Source organism: Triticum urartu, chromosome 3, assembly GCF_003073215.2.
Source record: "Triticum urartu cultivar G1812 chromosome 3, Tu2.1, whole genome shotgun sequence".
NCBI lineage: Eukaryota > Viridiplantae > Streptophyta > Magnoliopsida > Poales > Poaceae > Triticum > Triticum urartu.
The window spans coordinates 466,399,558-466,418,976 of NC_053024.1; the positions used below are offsets into that span (position 1 = coordinate 466,399,558).

The window sequence follows — 19,419 nt, forward strand, 5'->3', positions numbered from 1 at the left end:
AGCTTCGAGAGGACGGCAAGGGCGACAGTAGGCCAAATGTTGATGTCGAGGCCTACCGGAGTAGGAGTATCCCAGATGAGGTCGATGCGGTTAGGGGCCTGGAGTCCCAGTATGGACTAGACCTGGCCCGTGCATGGGCAGAGTATAGCGAGGTGCGCCGCATCCTCAGAAGACAAGTCACATCGAGGGCAAGACGATCCCGAGGTAATGATCTTGCGATGTAAGTTCGCCATCGTGCTTAGCCTGTCACGGCAGAGGAGCCAGCCGAAGATCCTCACCTTGATTGGTGCCTTGGATCCCCAAATGTGCCCAGCGTTGAGGTCAAGCTCATGGTCGGAGGAGAGCAAAGAGTAGGCGCACCTCGAGGTGAACGAGGAGCCGTGGATGAGGAACCTGTCGTCAGGCGCATTGCTTGTGGTAACATCCTGCAACAAAGACAAAACAGACGCAAGCTCGGGAGAAGCCACATTGGTTAGGCGGTTCCGCAGAGTAGCGAGTAAACCATTATGCATGACATGAGATACCAGGACAGAGGGAGCGGTGGAGTGAGAGAAAAGGTGGGGGTATTTTTCTGCAAGCGGAGTCGGCAAGAGCCAAGTGTCGAGCCAGAAGAAAGTGGAAGTGCCATTGTTAGTAAGGACGAAAGAAATTTTATGAAGGTGGTATAGTTGTTGGTTAACGATTTTCCAGAGGTAGGGGGGTTTGGTGGCCTAGATGTGAAGTCGAGAGAGTAGTGTTGAAAGAACCAGTTGACCCAAGGTAGGTCAGGTTTTTGAAGAAGTTTGAAGGCGAATTTCATGAGAAGGCAGTTGTTTTGGAGAGCCAAATTTTTTATACCAAGCCCGCCAGCCATCTTGGGGGTGCAAACGTTTTTCCAAGCGATAAGGCATTTTGCCCCGAAGCAATTTTCATCCGCGGCCCAAAAGAAGGATCTACGGATGGAGTCTAGTCTTTTGATAGTCTTCTTGGGCAGCCTGAAGACAGAGATAAAGTGAGTGGCAAGGGCGTCTAGGGTGGAGGAGATGAGGGTTAGTCTGGCTCCGCGGGAGAGAAGTTTGGCTGCCCACCCGGAGAGGTATTTTAGAAAGCGCTGAATGATGGGTTCAAAGGCCGATGACGGGAGTCTAATGTGAGAGAGTGGGAGACCTAGATAGATCTGGGGGAAGGAGGATAGGTCACAGCCGAAAGTTTGGGCGATGTTAAGGCTGGTTGTGTGGTCCGTGTTGAGGGGCACGAAAGTAGTCTTGTGAAAGTTAATAGAGAGGCCGGTAGCGAGGGCGAACTTGTCAAGGATGTCTTTAAGCGTGGTCGCAGCATGGCTAGAGGCACGGGCAATGATTAGGGTGTCGTCAGCATACTGGAGCACAGTCGGTGGTCTGTCAATGTAGATCGGGTGGCATAGATGGTCGGGCGAGAAGGCCTGAATGATTAAACGCTGAAGCAGGTCGGCTACAATGATGAAGAGGTATGCTGATAGCGGGTCACCCTGACGCAGACCATTCTTACAGTTGATCCAATGGCCCGGCGTCCCATTGAGCATCACTGCCGTCTTACTAGAGACAAGCAAAGTTCGGATCCAGGTAATGGTGGTAGTCGGGAAACCTCTAGAGAGGAGAATGAGAAGGAGTGATTCCCAAGAAATAGAGTCGAAGGCTTTACGGAAATCAAGTTTGAAAACCATAGTGGGAGCCTTCCGGATGTGGCAAGCGCTGAGGATGTCTGCAGCGTAGATGAAGTTCTCAGCAATACATCTACCGGAGATGAAGCCGGTTTGGTCACCATGGACCAGAAGAGGGATCAGGGGTTTTATCCGGTTGGTAATAACCTTAGCGATTGACTTTGGGGGGCAATTTTGCAGGGAAATAGGGCGGAAGTCATTAGGGGATCTGGCGGAGTCTTTTTTTGGGAGGAGAATCATGTGAGCCCTGTTGAAGCGTTCGACATCCACACGGAGGTTTGCGAAGTCGTCGAAGAAGGGGAGGATCATATGTTCAATGTTGTGCCAAAACTTCTGGTAGAAACCTGGCCTGAGTCCGTCAGGACCAGGACTAGCATTAATATTCATTTGTAGGAAGGCATCTTGGATTTCTTGAGATGAGAAAGGGGAGTCCAAGTGGCGAACTTGGGGGACATGCGTCGGGTAGAGGTCTTGGAGGGTGAAAAGCCAAGTCGAGGTTTTTGGAGTGCCGAGCAGTTGGTGGAAGAAATTATGGAGAATGGCGGCTTTGGTGTCATGGGCAGAGAATTCGACCCCATTGTCCTCCAGAACGGCGATGTTGTTTTTGCGGAACCTTTGGGAGGCAGAGACGTGAAAGTATTTCGAGTTTTCGTCCCCATCGATGATGGCCTTTACTTTCCCCCTTTGCTTCCAGAAGAGGACCTTTTGACGGATGGCACGTTGAAGGGAGGTTATGACTACCAGCCTGAGAGAGGACTCGGGTCGGGAGAGGGAGCGTTTTTCTTCAAGCCTGTCAATCCTATCAATGATAAGCTTGTAGTCAATTTCTCGCTGGTGAACAGGCCTTAGAGTTTTAGACCAATTTTTGAGGTCCGCTCTGGTACGTTTAATGGCAGTGGCAAGGGCTAGGTCTGAAGGAGTATGACGTTGGTTGGTGGGCCAAGCGTGAGAAATGATACGCTTGCATGCCGGGTAAAGGGCCCAGAAAGATTCAAAACGGAATACACGGGATCGAGGGATAAGCGAAGAGATGTTGACGACGAGAGGAACATGGTCGGAAGTGAAACGTGTGAGAGAGGACAAAGTTGAGTTTGGGAAGCTGTCTTCCCAAGCAAGGTTAAAGAAGGCTCTGTCAAGGCATTCTAGAGTTGGGGTTTGGCGATTGTTGGACCAGGTAAAGGTTCTATCTAGAAGCGGTAGCTCGATAAGCTGTAGGTCCGAGATGGCTGTGTTAAACATATCATCCTCTCCCCCCCCCCCCCCTTGGCTTCTTATCGGTGATTTTAACCTAATCCGTTTTGCCTGCAAGAAAAATACGCACATTTATATAGTACGCATGTTTATACTTTTTTTAAATACCGCAGATAAAATGGGCCATAGTCTCCATAGCCTATTTTAAGCTCCACATGCGTCCTCGTTTAATATATATAAGTTCCTGATCCATTTTAGACATCAAGATGTAACTTGTTGTAGTGGCTAGATTGTGTTGATTTAAGCAGCTGGTTGCTGGTTCATGTCCTGGTAGATTCTTTTTGGCGTTAATTTTTTGCATTTACTTCCTCCTTTCTTTTTAGTCTGCATATAAGATTTTGTCAAAGTCAAAGTTTGTAAAGTTTGACCAATTTTATAGAAAAAAAATCGACATCTACAAAACTAAATCTATATGGTGTGAAAATTAATTTCATGATGCATCTTACAATATTGATTTCATATTATGAATCTTGATATTTTTTTTCTATAAACTTAGTCAAAGTTAACAAAGTTTGACTTTGACCAAATCTTATATGCAGACTAAAAAGAAACGGAGGGAGTACATTCTCGGGTTAAAATATAGTTGGTCTTCTATTTGAGTCCTGGCATGCGATTTTTGTGGTTAATGTTCGCATATATGTGCAGTATTGTGGTCCTGTTTTCTGTAAATACAAAGGCTAGGGTATTTTCTGTAAAAATACATTGCTGCGGTTCACTTCTTCCGCAAATAAAAAAATTCAGGGTGTTCTGTGTAAAAATACATTGCGCCTAGCGCCGTTAGTGACTGACAAGTGGGGTCATACACATTGATATGTTTGTATACGCGTACTGTGACCGTATCTGCACGCTTGAGTCAAGTTAGGTGGTCATAAAATCGTATTTTCTAAGTTTTAGCATCAAACTGAACATGCAACGCAAGTTCTATGATTACCGGTAATATTACCTCGTATCAAAAGCCTTGGCGATGTCGAGCTTTTGCATTTTCCCTTCTGGAAATCCGTGTGCGCTGGCGAGATGACATGTTCATAACGGAGGGCAGCCTTATAGATAGAACCTTGGCGATGAGCTTTGCAATCAAATGGATCAAACTAATAGGCCTGAAGTATTTTTCTTCTTTGAGTCCAGAACAGACTGATGCCATATCGTTAAGAATGTCTGCGAAAACAGATGTTCAGATCATTTCACCGTAAGACGTCTCCTTCTGCAATCCAATCCAATCCTACCAATGATGCACAGGGAGGGAAACAAAACAAGACACACCTGCACATATTTCCTGCACTAGCTAGCACAACTTCTCTACGGTTACGGTGGCACACACAATAAAAGAGGAACAGAAGAGACCAGCTTATCATCTCTGGTAGCATAACCATCGACCATCTACTAGTACAAGTGCTGGCTACAGATTTTCCTGACCTCCCCCTTCTTGCCCTTCTTGACCCGGATGGAGCCCATCCTGTCCATGCTGGCGACGAAGGCCCGGAAGAAGCGGGCCTTGTCGGCGCCCAGGTCCTGCACGAGCGGCCTGGTGCGCGCGTCCAGGAACAGCGCCTGGTCGGAGCCCAGGACGCCCAGCCTGGCCTGCAGGTTGGCGTAGTAGGCGTGGTCGAACTGGAACGGCGTGCTCACGTCGAACGGCACCACCGCGCGGGCGCTGCCGCCGGTGTAGGGGCACGTCATGCGCAGCGCCTTCACCAGCCGCGCGTCCATGAACGGGTCCGGCCGCCGCGTGCCGCGGAAGTCGTAGAGGCGGCCCAGGAAATGGGCGCAGTGCGCGAAGCCGATGGTGTGCGCGCCGGACAGCGCCACCAGGTCGGCGGCGCCCAGGCCCTTGGCTGCGAACACGCGGAGGAGCTCGTCCACGGTGGAGTTGGCGTGGGGCAGGCTGCCGCGCACCTTGCCGGCCAGGGATACCTTGCTGTCTTTTCTCCCCTTCTTCACCTCGTAGTAGGGCCCACCTGCCTGCACAAAATTACCACCCTTCGTAAATTTCTTTTGTGAGACATGTTTACCGAGTAGGAGTAGTAGGTTACAGTACTAGACATGAAAAATCATCTCCTGTTACTCAAAAAAAAGAAAGATAAATCATCTCCTTTTTTTTCTGTAAGGTCTCCTTTTGGTTTCTTTTTGAGAGAAACAAAAACAACAAGCCCTCGTGAGCTTTGTTGCTTCAGCCCATGTAGCATGGACTTTTGATTTTTTTTTAGGGGAGCATGGACTTTTGATAGGCCCGACCCAGGTAATGGGCTTTTTTTATCCAAGCTAAATTCACACCCGGCTTTCTGGCCGGCTAAAAGGTTGCTGGTTTTTCACCTGGCCTAGCAACGCCTTCTCCTATTTGGCGCGTAGGTCGCGTGTACCCACTCGAGCGCCCGATCCTCTGTTTGGACCGGCCCATTCTGGATTTCCCTGAACCGGTTTTCCTTTTCTTTATTATTTTATTTTTATTTGTTTACCTTTATTTTTCGAATTTCCTATATTCGTGAACATTTTTTTATAAATTCACGAACATTTTTTAAATATTGAGTTTTTTAAATATATGAACTTTTTTGCAAATCGCAAACAGTTTGAATTTTTTTTATTTTTTTGAAATTCGTGACTATGTTTTTGTTTTTGACGAACATTTTATTTTAATGCATGAACATTTTTCAATTCATGAACATGTCTTTAACCAATGATTTTTATTATATTTTTATTCGTGAGCTATTGTTCAAATTAATGAACAGTTTTTGAATACGTGTTTTTTGAGATCATGAACATTTTGTGATTTCCTGAACATTTGTTTCAAACTCGTGAACATTATTGTCAAAATCACGTGCATGTTTTAATCCGTGACCATTTTATGATTTCTTTAAGATTTTTTATAGTCATCAACATTTTTTAATTCAGGCACATTTCATGATTTTTGTTAAATAAATAAAGCAACATAAAAACAAATAAGAAAATAGGGGGCGTCACGGCCATGAATTGGCCGGCCCAAAAGGGCGCGTGGGGGCGGAGGGTGCGCGTTCGCCCGTTTTCTGGCGCGCACTACACCGAATAGGAGCACCCCTTGCAACTCCATGCTCCTTCTAAAAGAAGAAGCAACTCCCAGCCTTGCTACAAAAACAAGCCTCGGACAACTATCATGTGGAGCACTACAAATTGAAAAACTCGCTACTACGTATAGACACATGTCATATATATGCGAAAAAATATACCTACAAATTGAAACATGTGTCATATGCCAAAAGAATATACCAATTGATTCGTTGTAGAATGATGTTTCTGAACATACACTTTCTTTTTACAAGTTTTGCGGTGATTTTCTTAGTCAGAATGAAGAGCTAAAAACCGGCATTGGTCTTACAAAACCAGATATAGGGAATACGTTTCTTTTTCCCGCAAAACTCTATAATTTTGATTCAATAAAGTGAGCTCTCTTCCCCTAAAGAGCCTCTTCTCTTGTCTTGAAATTTATATAAGCTGGTCTGCCAATATATAAATTGTTGCTTGAGAATACATTGCTCTCGGAAATGATGTCGAGCTGATGCGTGCCTCCTATGGTTTACTACTAACTTTTTTGTGGGTTTATGCCCTACCTAGGCAAGAGTGGTCCAGAAAGATGCACCCCGCATGCGAAGGAAGAGTGGCCGCCCGTGCTACACAACAATGCAAAGAGCCAGCCAGGACGCTTGACTTGTGGTAGAGAGAAAAAAAGATAAGAAGCATGGAGCAAGAAGACGACACTTGACTCGCGCAGAGAAGGCGTCTACAGTGTACGGTGCCGGACAAACTAAGGCAACAGGCGTCAGAAAACATCCATGTGCACCTAAATCGCGTTGCATCAAATCTGCTTGGTGTCCTGTGACAGTAACATCCAAGAGAGTGCCGAATCTCCAAGCTAGCCGTTTTACTATCTACCTAGCTACTAGATCGCACAAAACAATCTACGCGGTGATTTCCGTGCGCAAGCCGTGTCAGCCACTGACCAAAAAACCTACCACAACAATTAGCTCAGCCTTTTATTTTACCGTGCGGCCCGTACGTACGTGACAGGATAACCGTAATGCAAAATTGGCTAAGCTAAAGCTAAGTTTTGTGACGCGCCCTGCTCCTGAGGACGCTCGCGCGCGTCACATGCCGCCCACCGGCGCGGGCACGGCGGCCGGGCGCGCCTTTACCCACTTGCAGAGCAGGCCGCCTCGCCATGGTCCCTGCATGCGACGGTTGGCAGTTTTGCCATGGCGGGCACGCGATCGCGGCCCTTTTTACTGTCCCTGTGTAAACCTACTGTCCTTGCACAGTTGCTTGTGGATTTTCGCGTCAACGGAAACACCTTTTCCGAGGAAGAAGATGATGATGGTGGCGGGAGGGGGTTTAGCACTCGTACGTACCAGCTGCACGGCGTCTCGGGCGGCGAGGGCGAGGATGTCGGCGCAGCTGACGACGCCGGGGCACTTGCTCTCCACGGCGGCCTTGGCCATCTCCACCGTGTCGAACCCGTACTGCGGCAGGTTCCTGTTCTCCTCCATGTCCCTCTCCACCTTCTCCCCTGTCGCCTTGCCTGACGGCGCGATCAGTATGGACGCGTCGCAGCCCTGTGATACTTGTGTGAGGGAATTGCGCAATGTGTATGCAAATGCGATGTAGTACTGCGTTGGAGCTTTGCTTACGCACTTCCACGAAGCAGTCGTGGTGGAAGAGGCGGAGCACGGCGGGCCCAGTGGCCGGGTGGTCGCGGAACCGCTCGGCGGTGACGTTGGCGACGATGTGGTCGACCGCGGGGCACGTCTTGCCGTAGAAGTCCAGCGACAGCCCGTGGCGTTCCGGCGCCCTCCTGTTGTTAACCCCCGCGCTCCTGGCAGACGGCAGCGGCAGCGGCGCCTCCCGAGCGCGCATGCCGCCGAGGTACGCGACGAGGAGCAGGACAAGGCTGCGGAAGCGGATGCCTACGGAGGAACCCATTGTCATGGAAGAAGAAGCGCAGAGTGGAGTGGAGACGGCCGGAAGAGTAGCTGCTAGCTTGGCTTATCTCCTAGTCTTTAGCGCTGGCAGCGTGAAGGAGAAAGGAGGGAGTTGTTTGCTTGCAGGTAATCCGGACAAACAGTGGAGAGGTCGATCGAGCGCATGTGTTGGCTAAGTTGGACGAACGCGAGCTGTACTGCTCACCCGTGAAGAGAGAGGAGGTACGTAGACTCTAACACTTAGCCTGCTTAACTGTTGCTAGTATGGCTTCGTAATTCAGACTATGTGCTTTAAGCATTCGGGCCCGACGAAGTTGGGAGCTGTGGGTATTTGTGCTGTGTATGGGTAGTGGGCGGCGCAATGGACAGCTGTAGGAGGGGCAGGAGGGGACGTGCAGATCCTGCTGGTACCTTCCCCTGCCAAGGCCAAATCTGGAATTCGGGCGTGTCGATTCCACGGGGAGGGCACGGTGATCTTGATCGCGGAACGGATGAATAGACTGCATTGCATGATTAGAATGGAGAGATGTGAGATTTCTGAAAACAAAAACAAAAAGATATGAGATTTCTAGGCACTTTTTTTTAGCAATCAACGGGAGGATCTAACCTGAATGCAGTACTCAAAGAGTCAAAAACCAAAGTTTGCACGAGAGTGCTACATCACGAGGTCAGGTAATACCGCTATGACCTTTTTATTAGGGGCCTTTAAACCTAAAAATCCACAATATAAAGTCTGGGATAATGCTCTTGAGAGATTGTTACGAAGTGGCTGCGTGAATGCAGGCCAGTTTTTCCTGAGCGCTAAGGTTAGGAATCGCATCTCTCACCCAACTTGGAAAATTATCGTGGTTTACAGGCCAACCGATCACAATCGATCACCTGATTCTTGGGGAAAATCTGGGCCAAGGTGTTGACATCCACGTCTTCCTTAATTTTCATTGTGACGGTGGCTATTTTTATTTGAATCTGATCGGAAGTGGACAAGAACAACTCTAGCCTTAATTGGCCGCAGATTCGGATTTGAATGATGTCTTGGCGCCTATGCCACTTCAAGAGTGCCCAGAACTGTGCTAGATACACGTGGACCAATAAGCAGCTTGCCAGGTTCATAGTGTGTTGGCTTGTGTGTTCATCTCGTCAGAGTAAGACGTGTTGTTCCCGTTGTGCATCATCATCGCTAAAATATGCATTAGAAGTCTAGCATATATGATTGTGATTGTTCTCTACGGACTAAACCCTCCGGTTTATATAGACATCGGAGGGGCCTAGGGTTATACAAAGTCGGTTACAGAGAAAGGAAATAATACATCCGGATGCCTAGGTTGCCTTCCACGCAAAGGAGAGTCCCATCCGAACACAGAAGAAAGTCTTCTATCTTGTATCTTCATGGCCCAACAGTCCGGCCCATGTCACACATGCCGGATGTCCGAGGACCCCTTAATCCAGGACTTCCTCAGTAGCCCCTGAACCAGACTTCAATGACGAGGTGTCCGGTGCGTAGATTGTCTTCGGCATTGCAAGGCGGGTTCCTCCTCCGAATATTTCAAAGTAGTTCTCGAACACAGAGAACGTGTCCGGCTCTGCAAAACAGGCTCCATAAAATGTATAATAACAAGTCCCATCTACTGACATTTTTCTAGTGAGACGCCACGTCTCCACCCGGTCATTATTTCTAACCGTTTTTAGCCCCCCGTTCCACGTTTTTGAGATGTGGTTTTCATTAACACGTCTTGTCAAAGCAAAGATCGTGTCCCCTTATTGCGGGATTCTCGTCAATACGGGCATGGGTAATCCAACCGCATCGCCTGCATGGCCCTTGAGGAATAGGCGAGTTTTAAGGCGAGTGGGGAGGCGCTTGATATTCGTTGCCTTTATAAAGAGATAAGGATTCACCTCTTTCACCCCCGCCTTCCTTCTCTCTGCCCATCCATTCCCGAGCTCCAGCGCCCAAGCTCCCATCTTTTCTGCCTCAAAAAAGCACTCCAGCCATGTCCGGATCTGGAGCACAGAGCAAGTGGATGGCCTCCTCCGTCACGGAGAAGGACATTACGAAGCTCCGGGAGGCGGGGTACTTGGCCCCAGAAATCGCCCACCGGCTTCCGGCCAAGGGGCAGATCGTCCCCACCCCAGAGCCTCATGAGAGGGTGGTATTCATCCCCCACTTCGTCCGGGGGCTGGGATTTTCTCTCCACCCATTCGTCCGCGGACTCATGTTTTACTACGGGCTATATTTCCATGATCTGGCCCGAAATTCTTTCCTCAACATCTCGGCATTCATGGTCGTGCGTGAGGCCTTCCTCCGCATCCCACCTCACTTCGGCCTGTGGCTGAAGACCTTCAATGTGAAGCCGAAGGTGGTGGGCGGCCAACACGCAGAGTGCGGAGGCGTCATGGTGAGCAAGATGTCCAACGTCCCATGGCCCAAAGGTACCTTTGTGGAGACCGTCAAGGGATGGCAGAAGCAGTGGTTGTATGTCACAGAGCCCCGCGACACCACCGGGGCCGCGGCTCCCGAATTCAAATCCGGGGCCCCAATGCGGCTTACCTCCTGGTAAGAGAAGGGCCTAGACTGGGCATCGTCGGACGAGCTGGTTGCGCTGCAAGTGCGCATCAAGAGCATGGTGGACAAGAATATCAAGCTCTTCAATGTGATCCATGCGATGCTTTTTCGCCGGATACTTCCTTGCCAGAGGCAGACTTGCAATTTATGGGAGTTCGATCCGGCCAAGCACCAGACCCTTCAACAGTTCTTTGGCGCTACTCACGAAGACATCTGGAGGGTGTTTTTTAAGGCCAATGAAATGTGGCCGAAGACAACCGAGGACCGTGGGTACAACCTGGCCCATCCCGCCAGTCCGGTAAATTTTCTATATTTTGAGATGTATCCTTCACCGGCATATTCAAGGAAGACGTCTAACCTTCCCTGTCTATCTTTCCAGGTCTGGACAAAGAAGGTGGAGCGGATCCAGTGTCCGGCTCCGCTGCCCGAAGACCAAGCAATCCCACTTATAATGAAGATGCTGGTTTCGGCGCCTTACCAGGCGCCGGAGAAGAGGGGCAAGAAGAAGGCCAAGGAGACCCGAAGTGGCCTCCGCCGCAAAGGCACTTTGGACGTGACATCCGAAGACGCCGAAACCCATTCCTCCCCCGCTGCGGAAGACGATAGGGAGGAGGAGGAAGAAGAGGAGTAAAGAAACTTTCCCCCCAAGGGGGGAAGGAAGAAAAGGCCGGCCTCCACGGATCTGGAAGCAGAGGTTCCCCTCGCGGATAACTCCGCGTTGGATACGGACAACAGCTCCGAGTGGCGCCCCAGGGAGAAGCCCCTAGCCGAATCGTAAGTACTCAAAAGCGCCTATGAACACATATATCCAACTTCTTTATTTCGTGGTTTTAATGTGTCGAATCATGCGCTGCAATCCAGCTCACGCCCGCCCCCAGCGATCCTCATCTTCGGGGAACTCGCTGGATCCAAAGGTGATGGATAGCGGGTCACTTCCGGAGGCCTCCTCTCCCAAGGCCACGGACGACGCCGAGGTATTGTCCCGAAGGACCTTCCCAGGCCAGGGAGAGGAACAGGAGGCCATCAGGGCGGCGCCAGAAGGCGAGACCTCGGCCGCCGGACACATGGGGAGCAAATCCCCCCAGAGACTGGCGATGGGGGCCATATCCAATTCGTCCCCCAGCCGAACACTATTCCAGAGGCCCATACGGCTCTGGAATCAGGCAAGCAGCCTCCTTCGTGAGAAGGAGGTGCTCCAATTCCGCCGGTGACCTCTGTCCACCGAGAGGCGCCGGATACTTTAATGGAAGCACTGCAAAGTGCTTCCATTGTTGAACAACACCGTACCCTTATGGGTAAGGTGGTTGAGAGGGTTCGGTCCGCTAAGAGCGGACTGACCGAAGCCTGCACCAGCCTTCTGACAGGCTTTGAGGTATGCGACGTAATTTATGCAAAAAAGAATATCATAGTATAGACAGTAGCCCGTAAAGAGAAGCCAGACAAAGGATCAAATAATTTTCGTAGGAGACTAACCAATATATGTTTATATGAATAAGCATGCGTCGATGCTAGCTGCGACCTCTTATTCTGCCGAAGTCTCTAAACTGAAGCAGAGTTTGGAGCGGGCCGAGGAAGAGCTCAGCCATGTTAAAAAACAACTAGAGGACTAGCAAGGTATGCAATGGTCTATTCGGATGTAGAAAGATATGAATTGTGTATGTTGATCATACTATCATGATATTTCGTAGGAGTTGCGACCGAGGTGGAGGCCCTCAAGAAGTCGCTGGCCGAGGCCCAAGAGAGAGCGGCGAAGGAACAAGCTGCCCTTGAAAAGCACAAGGCAAGGGTCGGGGAGGTCCAGCAGGAGCTCCAGGACGTCGCAAAGAAATGTGAGTCCTTGGAGCGCAAGATTTCGGACCAAGAGTCCGAACTTGCTAAGGCTCGCCAAAGCGCGCAAGAGGCCTGGGCCGAAGCCCAGGGTGCCCTCCAGGAGATCCAGGAAGCCAGGAAAATCGCGGCGGGTGAGGCCTTTATTATGCAGAGCAAGTTTGTGAAGAAAAGGTACCTCTTACTGACCCGGTTTTGGAGTTCTCCAGGAGCGTTTGCGGATCTGGTGCGCAGTGTTGCTGACGCAGCGGAGTTCTTCCGAGCCGAAGAGGGGAGCTCAATGGAGAAGCTGTTCTAGTCGCAATACCTTGCGCCAGAACATCCGGTGCCCTTTAGCGATTAGCTGAAGCAGCTGATCGAACTGCATAGGGCGGCCAACCTGGCCATGAAGGATTTGATAATCCGTCTATGGCCTACTGACGCCCTGCCTAGCAGCTACTTCGGACTCGTGAAGTGGCTGGTCAATGCCTGCCCTCGTCTTGACGCCATCAAGCGGTCGGTCTGCATCGAAGGTGCATGAATGGCCTTCGCCCATGTCAAGGTGCAGTGGGCGAAGATGGATGCCGTCAAGATCGCGACCAAGGGACCGCCCGCGGGCAAGGAGCACCGTACGCTTGAGCGGTATTTTGGGATGTCCTGAAGGGACCCCGTATTGTAGAGGGCCAGTGTTCAAAAGACATTATCTTTGAATGAATACCTTCATGTTATCCTATCCTGTATGATGAAAACAAAACTGATATGTAATATAATGCTTGCTGTTTATTTTAAAATTTTACCTCCTGTGCGGCCGTTTTATTAAATCTGAGAGTTGGCCAGTCGTCGGCTTCAGCCCCCACGTAGGTAGTACGGGGGTGTTCGGGTTGAAACCTAAACACTCTTGATCCAAGATTTTGGTCCTTAAAGGAGGTGTTTAGCGCAGCGAACTAGGCAATTGGACTATGTGACTTTATCACCCTCACTTAGCCATGGGAGTTTGACAATAGAAATGTAGGTGCAACCCCTAGTATTCGTTTGTCTGGACTAGGGTGATGTAGACACCTGATCAGGTGAAGGCCGATCCGTCGCATAATGCGGAAAAAATCGCAAGAGATTTTAACCTCTGAACAGCTGACCAGCTCTCGCCGCATCATGACAGTCAGTTTTCGGCTTTCTCTACTGAGGTGCTCATCCGGATAAACCAGGACACAATCACAGTAGTTCTCCCTTTACTACCCTAGCCGATAGGACATAACGTAAGGTAGCAAGCACAGGAGCCGGGCAACCCAACTATTTACCAAAGACATGATTCGGAGCCGATGCATATAATGCTAAATTCAGGGTGCCAAACTATACTATAAAAAGTGTTCGGACTTGTTGCCGTAGTATGGAGCGCAATGAAGCCCCTGGCGAATTAAGGCATACCAAAGTGTACGGATGCAATCGATAAGAATAGGGAAATAAAATGAAGTAGAAAGCCAGTGCCCCATGAGTTGGGCTGCAAACTATTTTCATTATAATTTGATTAATACATCAAAGCGTATTTGTACAAATAGTGCGATAAGCAACGGGGCTATTTAACATGCCGAGACCAAGGGGGAGCTTTGCGCGGGTCCTGAAAACAGGTAGAGTGATCGTCAAGAAGACCACCTAGAGATTCCCCCACACCTCAAATGCTACTTGCCACCTTGGTATATCCATCCTTCGAAAGGATCGATGATCAGGCCGTCGTGAGGGACCTGAAAAGGATAAAAAGAAAAGGGAAAATATGTGTGTCCGGGGAGGGTTGAGCCGTATTATGGACCACAAGTTGAGTTACGCCTTCGTCTTTGCCCATGGTATTTTGAGTGCGTAGTTATGTACGCACGATACGTATGCCGCTATGTGTTCGGGACTGAGACAGAGGCCGAATTGCTAGTCGAACTCCTACGAGCTGGACTGTCCTGCCGCGGAGTAGTTCGGACTCGTTTGACAGTGTCCGGGAGCTTGGCCGCCGAATTAAAATTCTGCTTGATAAGGCCGCTCTGTACTTCCGCTGCTAGGGCCGCGGTGTGCTCCTTGGTACGGAGGGAGCGTTCCGTGTTTCCATTCACTGTTATGAAACCGCGTGGTCCGGGCATCTTGAGTTTGAGATAAGCATAGTGCGGCACCGCATTGAATCGAGAAAATGCGGTTCGTCCGAGCAGTGTGTGATAGCCGCTACGAAAAGGGGCGATATCGAAGATCAAGTCTTCGCTTTGGAAGTTGTCTAGGGATCCAAAGATGACTTCCAATGTGATTGAGCCTGTGCAGCAGGCCTCTACGCCTGGTATTACTCCTTTAAAGGTAGTTTTTGTGGGCTTGATCCTTGATGGATCGATGCCCATCTTGCGGTTTGTGTCCTGATATAGCAGGTTGAGGCTGTTGTCATCGTCCATGAGGACGCGCGTAAGGTGGAATCCATCAATGATTGGGTCGAGGACCAACACGACTGAACTGCCATGACGGATACTAGTCGGATGATCCCTGCGATCGAAAGTGATCAGGCAGGACGACCATGGGTTGAATTTTGGGGCGACTGGATCTATCGCATAGACGTCCCTGAGCGCTCGTTTGCGCTCCCTTTTGGGTATATGGGTAGCGTATATCATGCTCACCGTTTTAACCTTGGGGGGGGGGGACTTCTTCTGTCCCCTTGTGTTCGGCGGACGGGGCTCCTCGTCGTCATTCTCACTTTGCGCACCTTCTCCTTGTCTTTGTCATTTAACTTGCCGGCCTGTTTAAAGACCCAACAACTCCGGTGGGTATGATTGGCTGGTTTATCAGGGGTGCCGTGGATCTGATATGGACGATCGAGTATGCGGTTCAAGCTGGAAGAGCTCGGATTGTTCCTTTTTATATGGTTCTTCCGCTGACCGGACTTGGAGCCACTAAATCCGGCGTTGACCGTCGTGTCATCGGTATTGTCACCATTGTTTCGATGCTTATGCCTGTTGCGTCGGGGCTTGCCATTGCTATTCTTGGCTTCGGAGGTTCCAGGTTCGCTTGCATTATTATTGCTACGGGCTAGCCAACTATCTTCGCCCGCACAAAAGCGGGTCATAAGTGCCGTAAGGGCCGTCATGGACTACGACTTTTTTTGGCCGAGGTGTCGGGCGAGCCATTCGTCGCGGATGTTGTGCTTAAAGGCCGCTAGGGCTTCGGCATCCGGGCAGTCGATGATCTGGTTCCTTTTATTTAGGAACCTGGTCCAGAATTTCCTGGCTGACTCTCTGGGCTGTTGAACTATGTGGCTTAAGTCATCGACATCCAGGGGTCAGACGTATGTGCCTTGGAAGTTGTCGTAGAAGGCATCTTCCAAGTCCTCCCAGCTGCCAATAGAGTTTTCGGGCAGGCTGTTCAACCAGTGCCGAGCTGGTCCCTTGAGTTTTAGCGGGAGGTATTTGATGGCATGAAGATCATCACCACGGGCCATATGAATATGGAGAAGAAAGTCCTCAATCCATACTGCGGGATTTGTCGTTCCATCATATGATTTGATATTTACAGGTTTAAACCCTTCTAGGAATTCATGCTCCATTACTTCATCAGTGAAGCAGAGGGGGTGTGCGACGCCTCTATATTGGGCCAGGTCGTGATGTAGTTCGGATGGAGTCCACCTGCGGTTTTCGGCCCGGACATGATTATGCTTGTCATGTTTGGCTTGATAGCCATCGTCGCGCGTCGGGGCATGCCCCCGCGATCCGTAGATCGATCTGACCGGACCTGCTCTATTCTTCAGGTCCTGCCGCAGGTCATATGTGTATCCCCGAGCTGTTGTGTCTCTACCTTTACGGCGAGATAGTATGGGCCGGTGTTTGGCTTGAGTTGTCGTTTTTTCCCGGCCACGTGGTGGTCGGTCAGCCGCATTACGTGCTGCTGGTACGGGCTCAAGTGCCTCGTTGTCGAATAGAGGTAGCAGTTCACGCTTCGGGTAACTTTTGGTCGGGCGCACGAGGCCATATTCCTTGGCTGGCAGGACATTAACCCATGTGTCGTTGAGTAGATCTTGATCAGCTTGAAGCTGATGTTGTTTCTTTTTCAGGCTCCTTGCAGTGGCTATTGGGCATTTCTTAAAGCGCTCCTGCTCGAGAGGTTCCTCAGGCACGATAAATTCTTCATCGCCAAGGCTCACCTCATCCTCAGAGAGTGGAAGGTAATTACTGTCCTCCAAGTCTTCGTTTGCGGCCTGTTCATCAGGCCTAACTTACCCATCCACCCGATCGTCTTGTTCGGAGTTTTGTTCGACGGGGTTTTCTTGGTCTTCGGCATCGTCCGGAGTATTGTTGTCTCTTGTGTCGGTATTGCTGTCTTTGTCACGGCATGATTTAGAGAGGCATCGTCGGCGTTTTGGTTGTATCTTAGGAGGTTTATCCTCTACTGGTTTTTTCTCGTTATCGCCATCACCCTATTTGGGTGTATCCACCATGTACACATCATACGAAGAGGTGGTCGTCTAGCGTTCAATAAATGGCGGGTTTTGGGCCTGCTCTTCTCCGGCATTGTTGTCCATCAATGTCTTCGGACCCGTAATCAAGCATGCCAGTTAAGTCCTCGACAGTGGCGATGAAGTGGGTGGTGGGTGGGACGTAAAATTCCCCGTTCTCAGCCCCTAGTCCGGGTTGGGCGTAGTTCAGACGTTGCTCCTCCATAATGATGAGGGATCGCATCAAGTCCAGAGCCTTGCTTAAAGGCGAGGTTTGGCTAGGGAGAAGAGAATCCACGGAGTACGGCGGGAAGGAGATTCCTTGGCCGAGCTCACACGATGCTAACTCGAAGAGTTCGGAGCCAGTTGAAGGAAATATGCCCTAGAGGCAATAATAAAGTTGTTATTTATATTTCCTTATATCATGATAAATGTTTATTATTCATGCTAGAATTGTATTAACCGGAAACTTAGTACATGTGTGAATACATAGACAAACAGAAAGTCACTAGTATGCCTCTACTTGACTAGCTCATTGAATCAATGATGGTTATGTTTCCTAACCATAGACATGAGTTGTCATTTGATTAACGGGATCACATCATTAGAGAATGATGTGATTGACTTGACCCATCCGTTAGCTTAGCACGATGATTGTTCAGTCTGTTGCTATTGCTTTCTCCATAACTTATACATGTTCATATGACTATGAGATCATGCAACTCCCGAATACCGGAGGAACACTTAGTGTGCTATCAAACATCACAACGTAACTAGGTGACTATAAAGATGCTCTACAGGTGTCTCCGATGGTGTTTGTTGAGTTGGCATAGATCGAGATTAGGATTTGTCAATCTGAGTATCGGAGAGGTATCTCTGGGCTCTCTCGGTAATGCACATCAATATAAGCCTTGCAAGCAATGTGACTAATGAGTAAGTTACAGGATGATACATTACGGAACGAGTAAAGAGACTTGCCTGTAACGAGATTGAACTAGGTATTTAGATACCGACGATTGAATCTCGGGCAAGAAACATACCGATGACAAAGGGAACAATGTATATCGTTATGCGGTTTAACCGATAAAGATCTTCATAGAATATGTGGGAGCCAATATGAACACCCAAGTTCCGCTATTGGTTATTGACCAGAGATGTGTCTCGGTCATGTCTACATAGTTCTCGAACCCGTAAGGTCTGCACGCTTAACGTTCGGTGAGGATCGGTATTATGAGTTTATGTGTTTTGATGTGCTGAAGATAGTTCGGAGTCCCGGATATGATCACGGACATGACGAGGAGTCTCGAAATGGTCGAGACATAAAGATTGATATATTGGATGACTATATTTGGACACCGGATGAGTTCCGGGGGTCACCGGATAATTATCGGAGTGCCGAGAGGTTATCGAAAACCCCGGGGGATCTAATGGGCCAACATGGGCCTTGTGTGTGAGAGAGAGGAGGGGGCCTTAGGGCTGGCCGCCCCCCCTTGAGGAGTTAGAATTGGACAAGGAGGGGGCGGCACCCCCTCTTTCCCTCCCTCTCTCCCTCTCCTTCCTCCCCCCTTCCTCCTCCTAGTAGGACTAGGAAAAGGGGAGTCCTACTCCTACTAGGAGGAGGACTCCTCCCCTCCTTGGCGCGCCCCAGGGGCTGTCCGGCCTCCCCCTTGCTCCTTTATATACGGAGGCAGGGGGCACCCTAGAACACACAAGTTGGTCATTGATCCTTTAGCCGTGTGCGGTGCCCCCCTCCATCATAATCCACCTCGGTCATATCATCGTAGTGCTTAGGCGAAGCCCTGCGCCGGTAGCTTCATCATCACCGTCATCATGCCATCGTGCTGACAAAGCTCTCCCTTGACACTCAGCTGGATCGAGAGTTCGTGGGACGTCATCGACCCAAACGTGTGCAGATCGTGGAGGTGCCGTACTTTCGGTACTAGGATCGGTCGGATCGTGAAGATGTACAACTACATCAACCGCGTTGTCATAACACTTCCGCTTACGGTCTAATAGGGTACATGGACAACACTCTTCCCCTCTCATTGCTATGCATCACCATGATAGATCTTGCGTGTGCATAGGATTTTTTTGAAATAACTGCATTCCCCAACAGTGGTATCAGAGCCAGGTCTATGCGTAGATGTTATATGCACGAGTAGAACACAAAGGAGTTGTGGGAGTAGGTATATACATATTGCTTGCCGTCACTGGTTGATTCTTGATTCGGCGGTATTGTTAGATGAAGCGGCCCAGACCGACATTACGCATACGCTTACGCGAGACTGGTTCTACCGACGTGCTTCGCACACAGGTGGCTGGTGGGTGTCAGTTTCTCCAACTTTAGTTGAATCGGATTCAATGAACAGGGTTCTTTCCGAAGATCAAAAAGCAATCACTATTCCGCGTTGTGGTTTTTGATGCGTAGGTAAGAACGGTTCTTGCATAGCCCGTAGCAGCCACGTAAAACTTGCAACAACAAAGTAGAGGACATCTAACTTGTTTTTGCAGGGCATGTTGTGATGTGATATGGTCAAGATATGATGCTAAATTTTATTGTATGAGATGATCATGTTTTTTAACACATATATCGGCAACTGGCATGAGCCATATGGTTGTCGCTTTATTGTATGAAATGCAATCGCCATGTAATTGCTTTACTTTATCACTAAGCGGTATCGATAGTCGTAGAAGCAATAGTTGGCGAGACGACAACGATGCTTCGATGGAGATCGGGGTG

The 19,419-nt window shown here is 49.5% G+C and overlaps 1 protein-coding gene across 1 annotated transcript; it reads right to left on the reverse strand.

Moving 5' to 3' along the window:
* Window positions 1-4,170: 4,170 nt before the first annotated feature.
* Window positions 4,171-8,135, reverse strand: LOC125544374 (peroxidase 19-like). The gene is made up of 3 exons (XM_048708037.1): window positions 7,586-8,135; window positions 7,303-7,506; window positions 4,171-4,888 (listed from the first exon to the last, which is right to left on the reverse strand). Exons 1-3 carry the CDS (start codon window positions 7,877-7,879, stop codon window positions 4,310-4,312), a joined length of 1,077 nt encoding a protein of 358 aa, XP_048563994.1. The 5' UTR covers window positions 7,880-8,135; the 3' UTR covers window positions 4,171-4,309.
* Between the last annotated feature and the right edge of the window lie 11,284 nt (window positions 8,136-19,419).

Excerpts from the sequence above, each read along its gene's own strand:
- LOC125544374 (XM_048708037.1), bottom strand. The coding sequence starts at position 7,879 with ATGACAATGGGTTCCTCCGTAGGCATCCGCTTCCGCAGCCTTGTCCTG. Across the intron at positions 7,507-7,585 it reads ACCACGACTGCTTCGTGGAA|GGCTGCGACGCGTCCATACT; the intron begins GTGCGTAAGCAA and ends CAAGTATCACAG. Across the intron at positions 4,889-7,302 it reads CCCGAGACGCCGTGCAGCTG|GCAGGTGGGCCCTACTACGA; the intron begins GTACGTACGAGT and ends AATTTTGTGCAG.